At 36.5% G+C, this 15145-nt stretch overlaps 1 protein-coding gene across 2 annotated transcripts; it reads right to left on the bottom strand.

Annotated features, from left to right (window-relative positions):
* Positions 1-571: 571 nt before the first annotated feature.
* Positions 572-14917, bottom strand: dnajb5 (DnaJ heat shock protein family (Hsp40) member B5). Of its 2 annotated transcripts, none has more exons than XM_083526534.1 (4): positions 14826-14917; positions 12982-13232; positions 9889-10526; positions 572-2729 (listed from the first exon to the last, which is right to left on the bottom strand). In XM_083526534.1, the coding sequence occupies exons 2-4, from the start codon at positions 13190-13192 to the stop codon at positions 2496-2498; spliced, it is 1083 nt and encodes a 360-aa protein (XP_083382660.1). In that variant the 5' UTR covers positions 13193-13232; positions 14826-14917; the 3' UTR covers positions 572-2495. The 2 variants fall into 2 exon arrangements, with proteins under 2 accessions (XP_083382660.1, XP_083382661.1); XM_083526535.1 differs by lacking the exon at positions 14826-14917 and adding an exon at positions 14197-14300.
* Positions 14918-15145: the final 228 nt, after the last annotated feature.

Raw genomic sequence — 15145 nt, 5'->3', positions numbered from 1 at the left:
ATATGTTCTCATAAAGTGTTAAATCGTTAATTAAATAATTAATGAATAATATTTTGTTCCTATCATTAAAAATTAGATTAAAAGAAAAATATAATAAGAGAGAATACATTGTAACTAATTATTTCAAATGAATGATGTACAAGAGCACTCCATATTAATATATTTGTATATGTTTTTGATATTGGTGAAAGTTAATCGAGTTATATAATATTTCATGTATTAATTTTGATGTAATCATATGGGTGTAAGTGAAAACTTGAATATGTTTGCTTGTGTGTTTGTTTATTTAATTATGTATAAGGATTAAGGTAACAGTAGAGGGACAACAATGGAACATAAGTCCTTTTTACTTTTGCAGCCCCAAATTTAATGTACTTTTTCTTTTTAATTTTTGCTCAAGTTTTATAATTTTCAATTGACTCAACCTTGTACATTTGTGTACAGAAAAATTATGCATCTCAGAGATAATAATTGCATTGTAGCACCAAACGTTACTGTACACATCTGGTAGTCTTTACAGAAATGTGTATGTATTTAAAATCTAATGATATTCAAGAAAAAAAATCGCATATGGTTATGGTTTATGGTTTATTTCTTGCCTTTCAAAACAATACCCCTTAACGACAAAAAAGGTACATCATTTAGCCTAACTACTAAAAATAATATATAAAAAAAAGAACACATTCAGTAAAAGCTTCAGCCCCGCCAAAGCATCAGTCCAAAAGGCCTGAACACTGTTTAAAATCACAGTACACTCACACACTTTCACTTGTACTGAGTATCACTTGTTAAGCCCTTTTCCATCTCAGTTAGCAAGCTAGATTTACTTTAATATCGTATAAAGAGAGCGCCCAAATGTTCAAAACAACATCATTATATTTAAGAACACGTAAATAACATGGGTAAAATTGACCTAAAATAAAAAGTAACTTCATGCCAGGAGACTTATAGGGTAGGACTGTGCGTTCTTTGGCAGGCCTAAATTTCTTGGTAATTTTCAAATAAATAATAAATTCAGATTTTATAAGAGATAATGTATTTCACACTTGATTGTCCATAAAAAAAAAAACAGTCACTCAAATGTTGGCTATTTAGCTAAAAGGCATTATATAACAAATTCCTTATGCGGAATACAAATGTATAGAAATCTTTGCTTTAACAAGTGAAAACTAGCTATAAATTGTGCACATCTAAAACAGTAAAATGTCAGCAGTCATACTAAAACGCAATGTCTTAATCAGCTTTATTCTGTGCATATTCTTACGCAAATTGCACCTTATACTTTTTTAAACCAGTCGTGTGTACTGAACAGTATACAATGTGTTACTTGTTTACAACCTACTTTAACTTTAAACATCATCGTCTGACTTCACAGTTTTCAGAAAGTGCTCATGTGAGTTTCAGGGAAGCTTTTATATACAGCTACAATGGATCCTTAACATGTTCATTGCCACCAAGTGTTCGCTCTGTACACCGATTTAATATTCACTTTCATATCTCTCTTTAACCTGCCATAAATGATTGTAAAAGAAAAAACTGTGAAAGATATTTTTCAAAGAAATGTCTAGTATGAGTCATTGTAATAAACACAAGAGAATCCTAAAAGTTTGTAAAGAGTGTAACGCAATCAACAGACTATTGATGTGAAAATTTCCCAATCACAGAACATGAAATCTGTACATGAGCAAATAAAAACAGGGCACTAAAGCACTGCCAGAGCAGGCTAACCTTGCAATGACATAATATTTGCTTAATCGGTGGAGTTTACAGTACCATTATAGGCCTCGGATTGTGGTGAAAGGACTGGTCTTTTCATTACATCACCTGACTCGAAAACCGAGCTAGTTGGAGCCGTATTAAGGCACTCAGGATACTGTGATCACACCATTAAAGATTTGCAATGGGTTACAGCACCTAATAATCTGGTCACAGACAACAAAGCACCTTTAGACTGCTGAACTGATTCTGAGATTAAAAATGTAGTATCAAATGATCCAACTTGCTGGTGCTTAAACGCTGCCATAAAGAATCCAAAATCAGTGATCCTAAAATTCGGCTTTATTCGAAACGCGTCCGAAACCAGATGAAAGAAGGGACAATATCTGAGGTTAAAAAGAAAATACTGTCTGCAAAAGAAGTAGAACAACCATCATCCACATAAAGCTTTCTTTTTAAATATGTATAGGAATTAATTCTTCCTGTTTGTTATGGAGGGACATTTTTTTTGTAGAATATGAAAAGGATCATGAATGAAACCCACCCATAGGCTTCAAGGTAGCAAACTTCTTAGAAAATCCCTTTTTGTCTTACAGAAAACTTAATTTACTCTCCACTTAGTTTCAAAAGGGCAAAAAATGATAAAAAGGGTAACAAAATATGAAGTTGACTTCCGGTCCTTTTTGATTATTTTCCATTCCTTCGGATTGTTATTAATGTTTGTGAAAGGTAATGTTTATCTTGAAATAGAAATGATGATAAATCCGATAGAAATGGCTTTAAGACTGGGGTAAGTGCTGTTTAATGATTTCTTTGGACTGGGGAGGTATCCTGTCCGGAAAGCGCACCTGGAATTCCACTATCATGTCCCCGCGCTGGGACGGACTTTTGGGTAAAGGCAAGCCCTCCCCCCGCAGTCTCTTTATGATTCCTGGTTTTATGATATCATTGCAGGGCAGCGTAATAATCCTGTTGTCTAGGGTAGGAATGTTGACCGTGCAACCACACAGGGCCTGGTGAAAGAAAACATAATCATGTTAGACAAATGTTATAACATTAGCAAAAAATAAATAAAGAAATCTAAATAATAAAAGAAATCTATTTAAAATAATGATGCATATATTGCTTTTAATTATACCGCCACACTGTTGAATTCTGTATTCTGATTCTAAAAGTACTGTCATTCAAAAGGTTTTTATTAATGCTCCCATTTATACCATCTTCAGAACAACTTATTCTCATGGCTGTGTATGGCAAACCTCTACATGACCTAATTCCCAGACAAACCACATACATATTAAAATACAGGTAGTCCTCGACTTATGATGGAGATGCTTTCCGATGACCCTGAGACGTGGCCTTGCCTACCCAAGAATAGTGATCAGTAAAAGCAAAACAGAGCAATTTATAGTACCATACTATATAAACGAGTATATATGTATGTGTCAGCAGGCAAAAGGACAAGCGCCCGTTCGCGGATTGATGGTGAAGCATATGCTGCTACGTTTGCCTGCCGCGCATCATATGTATTGCGTCATTGTAAGAACGAAAAAGCTTCGTCAAACCATCGTAACTTGGGGATCATCTGTACATACTAGCAAAGAAAAAAGTATTGATGAAAGGAGTTTCCAGCATCAGCTTTATAAGAGTCTGAAAATTAGATTAAATTTTGCACTACAAAAAAAAAAGCACAAGACAATATGAGGAAGCACGGCTGGGGCTTATTTCTTTCTAGCCCAGTGTGTAGACTCTTGCAACCAGTGATAATCATTACACAAGTTTTAAACCTCATAGATCAGATCAGCCTTTGAATTGATACAGTAATCCCCCGCTTTTTAATTGCCCACGGTTTATTTGCGGAATTGTATTTGCCACGTAACTAATTTGTTTAGCTGATTTTCCCGGTCTCTCGCGAATAGCACGATAGACCAAAAAACATATAGGGAGTTGTTTTTATGGAGTTTTTTGTTGAAATAATAAAATGTATTAATAAAAATATAATTATTAATTATAAAATGAAGTAAAATGTCAATAGAGTACAGTACTGTATACATAAAATAGCATTTATGGGTTGGCATCCGTTAAGCGTGGATTTGGATCGTAACCACTGTGATAAACAGGGGATTACTGTATTTTTCCAGCCTGCTTTAAAGGCAAAATTATAACAGGTCATCAATAGTAATTGAGAAGGAGCATGCGAAATATAGTTACGAGTGTTGACAATATAGTTGACAAGGTGTATTATTTTATTTTTATTTTCCACAAAATGCCTGAAAAAAATGAAAGTTTCACAGTTACAACATTTTCAGTTTATCATGCAGGTTTTTGAAGAAATCTAAACAGCATGACCCCAGCAGGTTATTTGGATTTAAAACACTAAATTAGATTAAATGTAGCTGCTTTGAAGTGTGTGGAATAGTTTGTCCAACACAGTGTCATCAAGGAGACCTCATGATATAATGCATCGCCTTCCCCCCAGTTTCATTCTCAAGCTGCTGATAGATATTCAGTCCCCATATATTATCACTACCAGTCACTATTAATGAATGCATGTTTATTTGATGTCTGAAAACTGATTTATGAACTTCATTTGCTTTGTAGAGTGCGCTTCTACATCCTTATCTGCCCTGAACCTTTCATGCCCTTAAAATTTGTTCCTAAGTCTGTGGAAGGAGGGTCAAAAAACACATTCCTTATCACACTTCTGAACACAGAGAAAAGCACAAAGATTAGAGTCTATGCGTTATGATGACCCATTTGTAAAGAATGTATTGTTTTAATCTCTGAAATATTAGAGGTTTATGCAAGTGGGAATTAGTGACAGTCTGGTATCTGAGTGAGTGTGTCGGATGCTGTAGTAAAGGGGGGTCAGTGGTGCAAAGTTAATTTTAGCTGCTGTTCTCATTTTGCAGCCCTAATGGAGCAACTGAAGAATCGGTTGAGGTTGTAAATACTTGGCAAGTATGTCAGAGAGGTCAAAACGTTCCATGACTACAAAAGAATCTTCTAGACTTGAGAACCATTCGTTTCCACTGATCTTTGTTTGGCATATACAAAATTAACTCAAACTAAATGACTTGGTCTTAGTTTTTCACTTTTTTAAATCCTAGACCCAGCATATCTGATCAAAATTCATACCTCTCCATTACATATCTAATGCAGCTTCTGAAGGGAACGTTCAGGAACGTTCGGAAACGTTCACTTTTCAGTAAGGGGCATACTTCGAATGTTACTTGTGATTATAGCGGAGCAAAACAGCCTGGGTGAACTATGGAGCAGCTGCTCATAGAAATAAGGAGATGTGTTAGCAATGACATCAGCTCTTTCCTTCAGGGCAGCAGCAAAAGGGGATCCGTGTTAAACAGGCCAGGGCTGAGGCTCACACAAACATTTGGCCTTGCCAGCATGCCTTGCATTTTCCTGACTGGCCTAATGTGGAACAATGGATGAAGTATTAGGCTTTGACATAACAGGCCCAAACAATGGGGTATCTGCCTAAAATGAATCAACATTCTGTATAATTCTAAATAATATTAGTTTTTTTTCTGTGTTCAGAAAGGATCAGGTTCAGCCTATATTTATCTTGGTGATACATGGTCATTTGTGCCAAGTAACCAAGGAGGCTCTAAAGTTTACTCAAAACAGTACTCTTGAGTACACTCAAAATGCTCCTTAAACGTAGACCCAATTCCTGGTAAGACGTTAATCCCTAAAGCCACTCGATCTGCCGAAGGGCTACTCTACTAACTCCAAACCTTTCTTATTTGTTTAACATCATATTTACAGACTAATTCACCCCAAGATGATATGCTCATGTATGTATAACAGAGTCAGTTGGCAGTTGTGATCAGAATCCTCAACGAACTGTAATACAGTCTCAACGCAAACCACAACTGCCAACCAACTTTGTTATAAATTTCATACATAATTGTGTAACACACTGGGACGCACAATTCTTAATGCTCAGAACTCTTAATACCATTGCACTCAGTACTTTGCACATTACTATAATATATACATATATACATTCTACTTGTTATCCTCTGTCTTCCATAGTTTCAGAAAAATACCTCATGCTAAAATGTTATATATGTAAATATTCATAAAATTATATATATATATATATATATATATATATATATATATATATATATATATATATATATATATATATATATATATATACTGTATATAAACATTATAACTTTCTTATGCTTCATTATTTGTTTTCTCTCACTTTTCTTCTTTCTGTTTTATGTTGTTCAATATTTAATATTGCTGTAGTTTGCCTGTAGCGCTACTTATGAATTTCATTGTACAAACTGTCACTGACATCTGTACATATGACAAAAAACCTTGAAACTTGAATAATGAGCTGGGATCTCTTTGTCTATATCAGTAAATTTGTATTATCATAAACAGGTTGACAAAGATATATGGGTAAATTCTCATGCCCATGAGACACAATGAGACAGATGGCAGACCAATTTATTGCCTCAGTGATATTAGAGCTGTGTTAACTTCTCATCAAGTTTCAATCTGGGCCTCTAATGAGTACGATGAGGAGAAGCAGCAAATCTAATGCCATCTTTAGGAATGATATTAAACACTGGAATAGATTAGAGAATCCAGAAAATGAAAACATGTTTTTATGACACTCTAGCTATAAAAATGGACATTCTAACTGTTTGAGACAAGATATTAAAATAAATGTAGTCTGGTCTATTTTGAGAAAAGTAGGCTATGTTCTTACAGACTTGCAGACCCTGGAGACGTTTCCTTGAAATTATCTTTAACTTGCTGGCATGAGAAACCTGCTGTCAAAAGTGAAGTGGAGACATAGCTGTATTTTACTTGTCTGCTAAAATGATCAAGCTTTCAGACAGTCAGGTGAAGAAAAACTGGCACTTCGTTCAGCATTAGAAGTGATTATGTTGATGCACAGAGTGGTGACTCAACACTCCATTAAAGCTATCGTGAAATAATTAAGCGAGAGGCTAAAAGTGTTAGCGATGAGTTAGACCACCTTTTTTTGGAAAGCGTGTATTACTCATTTTTCTTATTTTATTTATTCAGGATTTGATGATTAATTAGGAGTTAAGCAGACTGATGTCATGTCTGCATTTCATAAAAAAATAAAAATAAATCAAAGAAAGCTTAAAAAGGTCCTCTGTAAAATTCAAAAGTGTTTCCTTTTAACAAAGGTTTCAATCAGAAATGTAGCTATCTGATGACCCTATTCACCTCCACCTGCTACCTTTTCTTTCTACAAAATTTGTAACCCCAATTTTTCCTTTATTTTTTCAAAGTAGCCAACTAGCAATTAAACCAGCTAGCAAAAAAACACAATGCATGACTGTGACACACTTGCATGGCAATTATATCCACTTGGCTTGCTGGCTAGACCATTTCACTGAGTGAGGACTGTGTGCTGTGACACTGCAACATGACATTCTTCTGTGGTCTCACTTTAGTGGGAGAGTATAAACCAAGTACGAGTCCTGACAAGGCAGAAAATCTGACTCCATTTAGCACCACTCAAAAGCATGGAGCTTTCCAGCCCTTATACATCAGGTTTTATCTGAAGCACCACACCACAGCACAGCACAGGACAGGAATAGATTATCCCTGTTTGTTCCTGGAATCACAACTGTAGAGAAAAACCATTCTGAAAGATAGGCTTGGACCTCAAAAATCTTTTTATTTGACAGACGATACTGCTGATCTGTGATTATTCTATACTACATTCACTTCTGTGTTATATTAGAATTATGTGTAATGTTCCTTTTCCTTCTTTCTTCTCCAAGATTTAGTGAGGTTAACAAGGTCAGTAATGAATATGGATAGAACTGGCATGGTATGAGCTAAGCCTCTCATTTCTTTCTATAAGAGGAGAAAAATTGGGAAGACAGCTGCCAGTAATACGACCACAGTAAATTTGTCTAATCTATGTCTGAGCCTCAACAATTCAGAGAAGCCAGCTGAGCTTATTCTATCTGAATGTAAATATATAAAGTATCTCACAAAAATGAGTACACCCTTCACATTTCAGCAACCATTTTAGTAGATATTCTCAAGGGACAATACTATAGGAATGAAACTTGGATATATTTTAGAGTAGCCAGTGTGCAGCTTAAATGGAATTCACCAGAGCTGCACAGGTTGTTGCTGGGATTCCCTTCCACTCCTCCAAAATGACATCATGGAGCTGCTGGATGTTAGACACATGGCGCTTCTCCGCCAGATGAGCAGGATGCCCCACAGATGCTCAATAGTGTTCAGGTCTGGAGACATACTGGAGACATCATCTTTACCTTCAGCTTCCTTAGGAAGGCCGTTTGGGGTTGTTATTATGTTGGAAAACTGCTGTTTAGCCCAGTTTCTGAAGGGAGTATTATGTTGTGCTTCAGAATGTCACAGTTCATGTTGGAATCCATGTTTCTCTCAATGAACCGCAGCTCCCCAGTACCAGCAGCACTCATGCAGCCCCAGACCATAATGCTACCACCACCATGCATGACTGTAGGCAAGACACAATTTTCTTGGTTCTCTTCACCAGGGTGTCGCCACATATGCTGGACACCATCTGAGTTAAACAAGTTGCACCTGCACTCAACTTCAACTTATTGTTGTCCCTTGAGAACAGGTGGTGTACTCACGTAAATAAAAAGAGAATGCAACAGTTTGGCAATCTTATAAACCTATATTTTACAACTGAACACAGAGAAAAAAAAACAAATGATTAAACTGACAAAATGTTAAAATTAAATATATAAAAAATGAGGTAATATTGCATTTGATGGCCAAAACAAAAAAGTCTTACTCAAAAGAGAAAGCTGAAAAAATATTTTGCAACTAATTAGGTTAACTGGCAACAGTTAAAATTCTTAAAATCTTTATGTGGGAAAGGCTCTTATCTTTTGGCACAAGGGACAAGAGAGAAAGACAATATTGAATACCCATGATCTTCGGGCCTTAAGGCGGCACAGAAATGCAGGTTAAAGCTCTATCATGCACAGAAGAAGCCATATGTAAACATGATCCAGAAACGTTGCTGCCTTCTCTAGCCCAAAGCTCATTTAAAATGGACTGGAGGCATTAAAATGGAGGCAAAGTAGAGAACTGTTCTGTGGTCAGGCAAATTAAAATTTTTGATTCTTTCTAGAAACCTTGGACACAGCGTCCTCTGGACTGAGAGGAGAAGAAGAGGAGAGGGACCACCTGCAATGTTATCAGTACTCAGTTCAAAAGCCTGCATCTTTGATTGTATAGGGGTGCATAACTAGGTTTTAGAACAATAAATGCTTCCATTCAGACAAGGTATTTTTTAAGGAAGGCCTTGCATATTTCAGCAAGACAATGCTAAACTGAATATATAATAACAGCATGGCTTTGTAGGAGCCTTTCTGTAGTACAAGATTTCACTAATTGCAAACATTTGTCACGTCATAAAATGAAAAGATATGACAAAGAGGGTCCGTGACTCTTAAATAGCTAGAATTGTATCAGGTATGAATGGGACAATGTTCCTCTTCCAAAACATCAGCAACTAGTTTCCTCAGTACCCAGATGTTTATAGATTGTTGTTGAAAGAAGGGATGAGGCTACAATGAGACCCTGTTCTAATTTCTTTGAGACATGCTGTGGCCATCAAACTAAAATGGTAAAATGTTCTATTATAAATAAAATATGGGTGTTCCAGATGTGAAAATTGTTGCATTCTTATTTTATTTAGATTTTACACATCCCAATTTTTTGGAATTAGGGTCATATATGTCATATGGAAAACAATGTTTAAATACACACTACAGTGTAAATCCCATTAAATGAGTTATGATTTGAAATTCTATATACAGAAAATATATTTGGTGATATAGAATATGATTTGTAGAAGCTTTTGCTTAGCTACATATTATATGGACAAACTATTTAGTATTGAAACACAGTTTTTGGTGACAAGGTGCGGCTCATTCTTTACTTTTTGGTTTATGCCATCTTGTTTTCGGATTTGCTCATTATTAGGTCTCACATGAATTACATCTCAACTGGCAGAATATTACTATATTACTAAAAAGTGTGCTATGATGTCCAACAAGCTTCTGTTTTGGCCCCCTATTGAGCATCAAGGTACCTGGATATATTGCAAAAAAGAGAAAAAAAAAATTCACACACCTCCTTAAGACTGACTCTGGCAGTGTATATGACATTGGAGCCATCCCTTTTGAAGTGAGGGTGTCCCTTGTCTTTGAGCACAAACACAATATCAGCTGGAATGTTTTCAGGTGTCTCATCGCCCTCCTTAGGGAAAGTGATCTTGGTCCCTTCTTTCCAGCCTCTTTTAATGACAATATTCAGGATCTTGTCTTCTGTCCGTGTGGTTCTTCCATCTGGGTTGAGGCGGCGGCGAGTAATGCGCATGCGTTTAGTACATCCATGAAAGATTTCCTCTAGAGATACCCGCAACTCATGAACCACTGGAGGATCCTGTACCTTTCTCCTTGTGTTGCTGCTGCTGTGCAAAGGTTCATTGCGAGATCTTCGACCTGCCCCACGATGGAACCCATTTAAACCGTTGAACCCAAAGTGGCTGAAGGAGCTGAATGGGTCATCATCACCATCCATGTCAATGTCCATATCATGGTCTCCTGCACCATTGCTGGTGTTCCAATGACGCCCAGAACCAAAGAAAATATCAAAGGGGTTTGAGCCACCGAAGAACGATGCAAATGTGGCATGAGGATCTCCATGGAACGTGTAGTGATACGTAGTGCCTGGTCCACTAGATGAGCCTGTTCCTCCACTTTTGAGTCCTGTGAAGAAATAATAAGATGTTTACGGTACATGTTGGGAAATAAAAGCATCTCGGTTTCTAGATATACAGTATGTATCGTTTTTAGATTTGTTTACCATCTTTACCATCCACTTGCCTACTTCCTTTAGGAACACACTCCAAAGCGATGAACAAAATGTTGTTGTACTTCAAATGCCTTTTATGATATTTAAAGACATTTTTGTATTTTAATAGTGGCTCTGTTATTCAATGGGGAGTTTTCCTCGAATATTTTGCAAAGGGTCACTGCATGTCAATATAAACCTATTCTCACTGACCCTTATGATTTAATATTTGTATCCTGATGGAAGGACTCTGTCCAGAACTTTTCCAATGTCACAATCCACAGGGGATGAAGGCTCACTGAGAGGTTTGATTAGTATAAATTATGTAAAACCCATATGCTTTTGTCTTCATAAATTACCAGTTATAAACAGCCTACCTAATTCTGACTCATAGTCACCAGATTTCTAAGCAACATGTTAGATAGTGCTGTCAATCACCAACAAAGCGAAAATCTTTTAGAATAAAAGTGTCCTCACAATACAAAAGACATGTTGAATGTTGGTTAAAGCTGTTCCAATGGCTTGACTTACACCTTAGTAAGACATTTTTCATTTAATTTGGCACCCATCTATATTTGATGTATATGTTTTGTCTGTATATGTTAAATAAATTGGCATCCCTTGTACGAAATGCATGGGCAATAAGGCAGTACATTTCTTTCAACGGTGTACCACAGGGTTCAACCTTCTGTTCAATGTAATTTACTAATTCATGCTAAAACTTTGTGTCCTGCAAAACACTGGTTCAGAAATTTCAAATCAACCACAGTGAGTAAAAGACAAATGTTTTTGTTCTCAAAGAATGTTTCAGCCCTCACATGAAAACTGCAGCAGCGTCTGATGGCTCTCAACCTGCTGCTGCATAGTCTAAGCTGTAACCACTGAGTGCAAAAGTCTTTGACACCTAATCTTTAATCTTTAAACACCTAATATTTCTACATTATCTGAGTATTAACAACACATCCCACACTGTTTAATTTCTCTGTATGCACAAAATATATGTACGTGATTTAAGACGGATTTCAATTCTTTATTTTATTATTTTATGTTTTTATATCATTTCTATATGACATAGGTTCTGTAAAGCCAGTTGTACACATTTTATAGTTGTAGTTTAGGTGATCATTTTGCAGATTAGCTATTTCAGAACACTAATTAGAAAATGTCAGTTAACTCTGCACCTAAATTTGATTTGGTTGCAACTGCTCATACTTCTCTAGCAAGGAGCCTGCCAAGAGTGTGTGTCACTCTCTTTCTATTTTGGATACTGGGAAAAGACAACACACATTTAGACAGATGAGTACAGTACACAGACATTATCTGTAATAAACAGCCTACCTTACTTCTATTCTTGTCCTTTAGCAGGCATAAATTGGTCACTATGCATTTACATGTTAAAATGTAAGTTCAATCAGTGGAAACAGAAAATAATGCCAATGTGGCAATGAAAGCTCCCTCTGGCTAGTGTTATGTTCTTGCAACTTTAAAAATGACATTACATTTTGTATTACAAGTAATGAAGCTTCTGCAAGGTCCACAGAATAAAAACCAGCTAACCTCTGTTTAGTGTAACTCTTTTCCTCCCACATAGAATATAGGGCCACTCTGAATATTATATTTGTATATATTTAATATTTAATTTGTGTTTCCTTGGAATACACTTCAGAAATCAGAATACTCTTCCAAATCATTGAGGGATGAGACCAACCCAACAATGCACTGAAACACCCATATGTGTTCAGAAATAAGTCCAATTCAATTGTATTATATATAAGGTGCAAAGATATTCAAGATGAACAATCTTAAAACTAGTGATGAGTCCCCACAGAGCCATGAAATATCGAACTGTAGGATGTTATCTGCAATGGCATGTGCCTAAAAAACAGTCTGGAAAACTTTAAAGTCAATAATCAAAAAAATAAAAAAATAAATAGTCTGCAAATTTCTTACAGCATCCTGTATATATCACATAGGATGCAGTAGAACAAACCTCATTATATCCCCAAAAGATTCAACAGCTCATATCTAAAAAAGAAGAATATATCGCTCTCTAAATATAGATGAGTCATTCTGGCAGGATTCCTAGTATGTATACAACCAGGGAAAGATAGGCCACAGGACAAAGGTATATGCCATAGATATCTTGCTTTTATAGGCAGTCCTGAAAAGACATCAATTTTAGTTGTGATCCTGAAAATCTTCAATCTTCAACATCTTTCAAATAAATATATGGCCCAATGATGCTTAAAAATAACATGTATTACATTGGTTATAAAAGATATATTGTATTATTACTGCTTTTGACACTGGGATGTTAAATGTCATAGTGCAAAACCACATAGGCTCTCGGAAAAATCATGTGCCACTTACCATCCTCTCCATATTGGTCATAAATAGCTTTCTTCTTCGGGTCACTCAGGACTTCATATGCCTCTGCTATTTCTTTGAATTTCTCTTCCGCATTAGCATCCTTGTTTTTATCTGGATGGAACTTGAGGGCCATCCTCCTGTAGGCCTTTTTGATCTCCTCCTCATTGGCACCAGACTGAATGCCCAGGATTTTGTAGTAATCCTTGCCCATAGCTTAGATGATAATGTCCTTCAGGAACCAGCCTTTTCTGCTAAGGGGCAATGGGAAGGACAAGTTAGCCTTCAACTATTAAAATGGCATACAGAATATAAATAGATTGCCATTGCTTTTGGAAAAAAGCAATATATGAAGCAATTACAGGATTTAGACCATCATCATTAAATCAGAAATATAATAATTTTTTTTATCACAATTTGGACTTTGTTTTGAGTTAAACAGAGCATCAATTGTGGAATTAGACACATTTTTTCACCAACAGTTTTCATACCTTGAATTATGAAAAAAAGAATTTGGTCAATTATTCTACAGCTTTAAAGTCACAGGTAACAGTGTTTTATATCAATGCCTGATTCAATTTTAGAATTTGTTAGGGCAGGTTACTTAAGCAACCAGCAGGCAACATGTCTAAGTTTCTAAACTCTCAGTCTAATTAGTCTAATAACTTGAACTGCTAAGACTGGTGTTGAATCGGAATTGACAGAGTCACTGACTAAGTTTCAGCTGCATGTGTGAGGTGCTGACTGATACACATCTAACAGAGAACTCTTCACAAATTGTCCACAAAGCCTGCTGTCATCACTCCTGTTTCGAGTAACGTGCCAACAAAGCATGCATTAAAAAAATCAGCTTGGTTACTGTGAAGATTTCCATATCAGAGCAGTATTAAAGTACCAAGAGTAATCCTCTACCCAGTTTTGTGGGATCTGTGCACGCCCTTAATTGGTGTTTAAATGGAAAAATAAGGACCGGATGATTTTCTGATTGGAGAGTGTGACAAAAATCTGTGCCATGAAGCTCTTGAATTTTAAGGCAAACTAGGATGGAAAACTGCAGTGTCTGCAGGACATAGCGGGGGTTTACTCCAAGCTCGGACAGTTTGTCCTTCTTACATAAAGTAGGATGTCATGTGATGACACCGACAGTGATGAAGAGGGAAATCGGTCGGTGACGGATCAAAGTGGGTGACGTCACAATCATAAGAGTCTCGTGCTCACCCGGTTTTCCTCAGTGATTGCGAAATATTGGGACGGAGTGTCCTCGTTCTTGCTGTTTAACCAGGCAGCACAGGAGACAGACAAAAGCCCAGTCAAATGCACACAGGCCTATAAATATCTATAATAACCAAATGAACGGAAAATACAAATATTATTTAAGTGATTTAACTCCTAAATGATTACCGACGTATATATGGTTTTATGATTGATTTTTATGATCATATGACACTTTATACATGCATTTACATATGATCTATTTATACATATTCCAGTGAGCACCACGACATTTCACTAAGCTCTTACAATAAAAACCGCAATTTCCAAAGGAAAAAATGTTCAGGATACATAACGGGTCCATTCATTGTGATCAGAAGGAGATCATGTTGAAAAAGAAAAGCCATATGAGCTTGAACATGACAATGATTTCTGCTTAATGATCTTTATTAATAAATAAGAAATCGCCTATACCAGATTAACTCCTTTCCTCGACATCCCTCACGCTGCAGTAGTCACGAATCCTAAACCGCACATTTCTGATTAGATCTGTTTCAACACCCTATATCGCTCCCAAAGCGGTCATTAATGATGGAAAAAAAACCGGTCAAAAAGGAAACAGTCGCGCGCCTTACCGTGTCTGCCTTACCGACGCTCTGCTGACTGGCGGCTGCCGCTGTTCGGAAATGGAACTCCATTGGCTTGGCCACGCCCACCGGTCCAGGGCGCTACAGTGATTCCCTATGAGCCGCCTCCAGAGCACAGCATCACATTTCACATGGGCTGAAGTCTTTCATCTTTTTTATCCGCATGCATCATCTGTAAATACTTTTTAAAATGTGCATTATGGTGCACAACACTCACTGATCTGTTTTTTTTTTTTTTTTTTTTTTTTAAGGAAGGTAAGAACATTCAGTGCAAACTGACAACCCAGCTGCCTGTTCCTTCTCCCAAG

Source organism: Silurus aristotelis, assembly GCF_946808225.1.
Source record: "Silurus aristotelis genome assembly, chromosome: 23".
NCBI classification, from domain to species: domain Eukaryota; kingdom Metazoa; phylum Chordata; class Actinopteri; order Siluriformes; family Siluridae; genus Silurus; species Silurus aristotelis.
The sequence above is the reverse complement of the archived record's forward strand: the minus strand, read 5'-3'. Positions and strand labels throughout refer to the sequence as shown.

Excerpts from the sequence above, each read along its gene's own strand:
- dnajb5 (XM_083526534.1), bottom strand. The coding sequence starts at position 13,192 with ATGGGCAAGGATTACTACAAAATCCTGGGCATTCAGTCTGGTGCCAAT. Across the intron at positions 10,527-12,981 it reads TGACCAATATGGAGAGGATG|GACTCAAAAGTGGAGGAACA; the intron begins GTAAGTGGCACA and ends ATTTCTTCACAG. Across the intron at positions 2,730-9,888 it reads CCAGAGTCAGTCTTAAGGAG|GCCCTGTGTGGTTGCACGGT; the intron begins GTGTGTGAATTT and ends TTCTTTCACCAG.